The sequence below is a fragment of the Pavona decussata genome, unplaced genomic scaffold (assembly GCF_977016875.1).
Source record: "Pavona decussata unplaced genomic scaffold, jaPavDecu1.1 SCAFFOLD_300, whole genome shotgun sequence".
In the NCBI taxonomy this organism is placed as follows: Eukaryota; Metazoa; Cnidaria; class Anthozoa; order Scleractinia; family Agariciidae; genus Pavona; species Pavona decussata.
Window position 1 is genome coordinate 1,856,295 of NW_028145697.1, and position 6,206 is coordinate 1,862,500.

The window sequence follows — 6,206 nt, forward strand, 5'->3', positions numbered from 1 at the left end:
CTTTAAAAACTGAACCTCCAGAATTCTCCAGCAAGGAAAACAACAGAACAGGAAACAAGCCAAACAAATGAAGAACCATTTTAGACCTCAAGATTCCCCATTCACACGCCATCTTTATTTTATTTATTTGTGTTTTGGTACTACACGACAAAACACGTGATGAACATTGACCAATCAACTATGAGTACTCTTCGCTCGGACCCGACAGATCACGTCTTCAAAATTTGGCGCGAAACTCCCCGTCCACACGTATCCGGATATTTTTGAATCCGCAACTTTTTCTTTCCGGATACGGCTATCGTCCACACGCATCCGACGAATTCGCAAGCAAATCCAGAAATTTTTGAATCCGCTCCCCAGAGTGGAAATTTTTGAATCCGATAACATTGTTGCGGATTCAAAAATATCTGGATGCGTGTGGACGGGCTCTAACTTCAGGCTCCAGTTGATCCAAAAACGGATAACAATCCAGATAAAATGTAATCCAACCAATGGTAAATTTTATCCGCTGGATAAACTTAACTTTATCCAGCAAGTCGCCATCTAGTCATATAAAGGACATAAAGAGTACTCCAACTATTGAAGTTTACTCCCTGGGTAGCGATTTATCTATTGGATACAGTTCCCACTCTTTGAATAACTTGGAGACTGGTTCACACTTTGTCCGTTTGCCAAAAAAAAAAACATAAAACAACGAACCGTAAATTAATTAATCTGTTCCCTGAGATAAGTAAGTTTCTAGACCTACAATCCTGGCGAAAAATGTCCGGACGAATTCTAAAACTCAACACGAAATACCAGGAACAAAAAGATTTTCTCCTCCTGGAGTTGACTCCATTTTTATGCAAACGTTGTGAACAAATTTTCTTTTGTCTTGTCCACCAACATTGCGGCAATGCAAACCACCCATAATATCAGGATCGCGTCAACTTGAACTCGCCAAAGACCGAGGCCAGGGGCCCGTTTCTCGAAAGACCCGATAACTTACCGGGTCCGATAAGTAATTTTGGTGACAAATGTTTCTTAACAGAAGTCAATTTTTGTTAGCTTTGAATACTAAATTTTAAAATCTTATTATTCTATGAAAACATTGGCGAAGTAACATGCCTGTAATCGTTGTGTAATCGGCGAAAAAACATTTAAAAATATACTTATCGGGCCCGGTAAGTTACCGGGTCTTTCGAGAAACGGGCCCCAGGCCTGTTGGATTCCCAGGGGGGATACTCGGGTATAAACATGGCGGGGGGGGTCCGACGTATTTTTTTGGGTCTAAAATGTTAACTCCTGTATTTTTTTTGGTTGAAGATTTAACCATGTATTTTTTTGGGTCTGAAAAATCTGCGCGTATTTTTTTGGGTTCGAATTACTGCCAGGGTAATAGTTCTTACGCAATTCAAGCCAAAGTTCCCGCAAGATCCGAAACGCAGTTAGAGTATGTATACTGTTCTTAAAATTGCATTTTTAAGGTATAAAAGTCATGTACTTTTTTGGATCTAAAATTTCCAGTCTTGTATTTTTTTGGGTGCACAATGTAAGGTCCATGTATTTTTTTTTTGGAGCAAAATATTAGGCTCCGTCGAGCCCCCCGTCACGTTTATACCCGAGTACCCCCCCCCCCCCTGGGGTTGTATTAAATTTTTTTCGGGTTCGTAGGCAACACATGCCTCCACAGGGGATTGTATCACCTCGTAATGGCGCGAGCAAGTGAATGAGGAGCACTCCAATCAACCGATCCTAGCACAGAATCCTCAGTAAATTCAGTCACGTTCTCAAAGTTGCGAAAATCAAGAAGTATGCAGCTCGGTACTAGACAGTCTGCATTCGGCCGCACACCGAACCCGGGCGGGACACCGAACTTCTTGCCATTATGACAGTTGTCACGTGTTGCCCACATCAGCAGTGGCGGGTCTGGCCCGCTAAGTAAAAATCCGCATTTGTGTTCAAGCTCTGAATTTTTGATAAAATCAGCCAATTCCTAAAAGAATCTTAATTTTCATGCCGTGATTCCTACAAATAACAAATAAATGGCTCGTAAAACATGTTGAAAAACTACACGAATTGCACGAAATGGCCATTTTGGAGACCCTAATTTTCAAAAATTTCTGGGTGGGCATGCTCCCACACCCCCCTAGAAGCTTGCCCCTGCGATGCTCTTAACAACACATATGACTAGCATTTCGGGTTCTCAAACTTGGGGCCAGTATGAGATACTGGTGACACCCCGGGGATACTCTCTGTATACGTGGTTGACTGCATGGGGAGATACACCCAAAAGGGGCACTTTTTTGGGAGGGGGTGGGGGCTTGCGAGAGGCTTTGGTAGATTGTGCTAGCACAATTTCTAGCATAATTTGCCATTTCGAGCATATTTTCCTGATTTTTCTACAAAAAGCACTGCTGCCATAATCCACATTACTTCATCAGCTTTCCTTCATAGGCCTTATCACGGTTTTCGACGCCATTTTGACGGGTAGGCAAACAGGCTTGAAATAACAGTGTTTGTATGGAAATCCAATGTCAAATAATTTTGTTAAAACATCGCTTCTAAAAAAATTCATGAATTAGAAACTTTTGGCACTAGGAAAAGGATTTTAAGAACAAAATTGGAAGGGATGTAGCTGTGACAGAAAGCGTCCAGTCGTGTTTTGAACTTTCCATACATTTGTCTGTATAGCGAACCAGCTGTGAACTGCTACTAAAAATAGTTCGCGGGAAAAAATACAAGGAAATGTATGGAAAGTTTAAAACACGACTGGACGCTTTCTCTCACAGCTACATCCCTCCAATTTTTTTCTTAAAATCCTTTTCCTAGTGCCTGAAAAGTTTCCAATTCATAAATTTTTCAGAAGCGATGTTTTATGAAAATTATTTGACATCGGATTTCCACACAAACACTGTTATTTCAAGCCTGTTTGCCTACCCGTCAAAATGGCGTCGAAAACAGTGATAGGCCTATTCTCGTCGCGTTCCTATCCTTTTCCCGTTTGATGACAGCCAGCCCCGCGAAGGCCCAGAGTTATTTCGCGCCTTTTTTCAAAATTATGACCAGCGACCAGCGCGATTGGTTGATCAATGTCACGTGGTATTTTGTTTCCGAAAGGAAGCTGGCGACGCTAGTGATTTGCGACTCCGGTACAGTGAAATGGAGCTTCGTATTTTCTTGTTTTTTGCTGCCATGCTGTTTTCTTCGATTACAAATTCTGGAGGTTCATTCTCTCAAGGTATATTTTGCATGTCTGTCGTTATATAGTCGTTATATATAGTCGCTGTATGTAGCTTGAGGCTGGGTAAACCACTTGCGGTTGATCACTGCCGAACGCCAAAAACGAAGTTAGACAAGCTACGTGCAATAGAAAAGCTAAAAGCTTGTAGATACAAAATTTTAAGGTCCCCAGTAAACTTGATCTTAAAAAGCGCATTCCCTCTTTCATACTACCATTTAAGCCTGTACATCCTTCCCACCTGTTTAATGAGAGTAGCGTCTGTTGTTTCAGGGTTGGAAATTTTGTCACACAGGCAGCCCAAGCTCTATGGGCGTTTACAAGGCTTTCGTTTAACCTTTGTAATGTCACGATGTACTTTGAGTGTCACGATGACTGTTTAACAAATAGATTCCATTTTGCTGTGCATCTGTACTTTAATAACACAGATCAGATGTCAAAACATGGTGAGAACAACGGTGAGTAGCGTGACTAATGTTTTTACCACGTTTTGACGTCCTCTGTGCGTTATCAGAGTACAGACCCACGGCAACATGGAATCTATTTGTTTTATACAATAACTTAGACATTTCAACACATTTTTCGTGAGCGAGCATCGCGTTGACTGAGCTGAGTCCTAAACTCTCCAGCAAACTTTCAGACTACTACACACATGCAATAAAATTATTGTGATCCCCTAAATAAGGTATAATCCAAAATAATTTCACTAACAATATTTTTGAAACTAATCTTTATAATTTCCAGCATGAATTTCGGCCCCCAAAATATTACAGCGTGTCAGTCGCTTCACTGTGATTTGCGATCGATTACTTGCCATTGCCAGATTTCTATCGGCGATAAATTTGGGCAAACATTTCTTTCCTTTACATGTCACAACAAAGTTCTAGTTTTCTTTTAACCTGGCTGAAGTCACTCTCAACTGTCTTTGTCCAATATTTCATTAGACAGTTTTCCTTTCTTGTAAAAATTTGCCTACTTGCAAAAACAGTTTGCAAGACTTTCTTGACCAGTCACTCTGGCTGGACTCTAGACTCACATCACATGCGCCAGTCACACCACTTGATGACGGCATTCGTGCATCTATACTCTAACCTCAAACTCCACTCAATCAGTCACAACGCGAGTTTTACACTGGTCATTGTTCATGTATAATAAAGGCAGTGGCATAAATTATAAGGGTTTGTATGGGAATTTACGAACATGTTTTTGAGTCGAAAATTAATGGCATGAATTGAACAAAAATGGCTTACCTTGTCTCCTTGATGTCTTTCCAGTGTTTGTGTGCCATTTCAGTGCGATTCAGTGGGTTTTAGGTTCGCTGTTTTCCTCTCTATATATATCCCCAATAGATATAAATATGTATATAAAAAATAAATGCTATAAATACAACATCATAAAGCAATAAATTCAAAATAATGCGAAAGAGGCCTACTACCAGTATGGAGGTTGCCTGTCACATATCGATCCATCAAATGACCTAGCTTACCAGACATTTCCTCTTAACACACGACTTATGTGCTTTAAGTCATTTACCTAACTTCTATCAAACACTCCTCTCTTTTCCTTGGTCCATAGCATGCTTATGGTATGATGGATGCTTAATCCTAAACCTTTCTTATTTCATGGTTGAGGTTTCTTTTTCATGTGGAGTAGATTTTAATTTAAAATGTCAAGGGTCTGTAAACAGTTTAAGCAATGTTTAAAACACATCAGCAGTGTTTTATCAGGATTGAAAACCACAAGATGAAGCGGAGTGGTTTTAGACCTGATAAAACACTTGCTGCAAGTTTTTTGAACAGCTTCTAAAACATTCCTGGAAAAGCGTGTGTCAAGAGAGTTCATAACTATGATGTTTTGTGAACGTTGGAAATAAGCATATCGAGAAAAACATTAAACACCGTATACTAATAAGAGAAAAACATTAAACACCACATACCAATAATGAGGAGGGTTTATCAGATATAAAACCAATACCCATGATGTTTTATCGACCATTTGATAGGTCAAAGGGCTTATGAATTATTTATGAGTTTTTTGAATGTGTGCAGATGTGTTACAACAATGCCAGCCTGGGTTGATCCAAATGCAGGCAGTAGTTATAGTCAACTACCTTTTGTAAATGTTGACACCCTCAGGACTGCAAATGAGAGTCCTTAATAATTAATGAGAGTCTGTCAATTCGGAAATTTATTTCATTCAAACATCAGCCTGTTATTTACTTTTGCTGCAGATTTAGTATTATTGGGGTGTACATCATGACAAGGTGTCCGCAAGGCGAGAGTTGACCGTTAGTGAAATGTGTTGTGTTTAATTTAATGTTGTGTACATCTTTGTGGTTACTGTGAATATATTTTATTTCCAGATTGTGAAGAACCATTGATTGCAGGCCACGATGACCAGATGACTTCATTTAAGGCAACATCAACACACTCTGTGTCAGTGAAACCTAGACTTTCTGATGGATGGTGTCCACAGATTTCAAAATATGATACAAATGCACACATAGAGGTAAAAGGTAGTAAGATTTATTGTAAATATGGCTAATAACAAACTGGGAAAAATATTCAGCAGATTTCCTATTCCTTTTGAGCTGAATGAACTACTGGTGAATTGATTGGAAGTGTTTTGCATTATCGGGTATATTCCAGTATTTCAATTGTCTAAGTTCCCAAATACTGACCTTATGTTATTCTTTGTTATCAGGTGAGAAGACTGTTTTGGCCAAAGTTTACAAAAATCCATCTAAATCCAATTTAAATTTGTTCTAAGTTGACACAACTAAGTTCTTCTGCAGAAAATTAACTGTACGTTATGCACACACCTTGAGCATAATTTACAACAATTGTCCCCATTGAAAAATGTCGCTTATAACTATAAAAAATGAGGTTCATTTTGGACAAGTTACAGAAATCTTTTGTGTATTGTTAAATAAAAAAAATTTGTGGAACACATCTACATGTATCCCATCTATTCATTGAAAAACAAT

The 6,206-nt window shown here is 39.1% G+C and overlaps 2 protein-coding genes across 7 annotated transcripts in view; one reads left to right on the forward strand and one right to left on the reverse strand.

Moving 5' to 3' along the window:
• Window positions 1-131, reverse strand: part of LOC146454557 (uncharacterized) — a 123,293-nt gene extending 123,162 nt beyond the window's left edge. For 5 of the 6 annotated variants that reach the window (XR_014859237.1, XR_014859236.1, XM_085095295.1 and 2 more), the window contains exon 1: window positions 1-131. Coding sequence is in view for 3 of the 6 variants with exons in the window: in XM_085095295.1 (XP_084951421.1) it covers window positions 1-112 (112 nt within the window). In the remaining 3 variants the exon portion in view is untranslated. The other variant, XM_085095297.1, reaches the window with a different exon arrangement.
• A 2,984-nt stretch (window positions 132-3,115) lies between these two features.
• Window positions 3,116-6,206, forward strand: part of LOC146454560 (uncharacterized) — a 69,879-nt gene continuing 66,788 nt past the window's right edge. Inside the window, exons 1-2 of the mRNA XM_085095290.1 lie at window positions 3,116-3,220; window positions 5,583-5,728. Of these exons, the coding sequence (XP_084951416.1) occupies window positions 3,142-3,220; window positions 5,583-5,728 (225 nt within the window). The 5' untranslated portion in view covers window positions 3,116-3,141. The remainder of the gene's footprint in view (window positions 3,221-5,582; window positions 5,729-6,206) is intronic.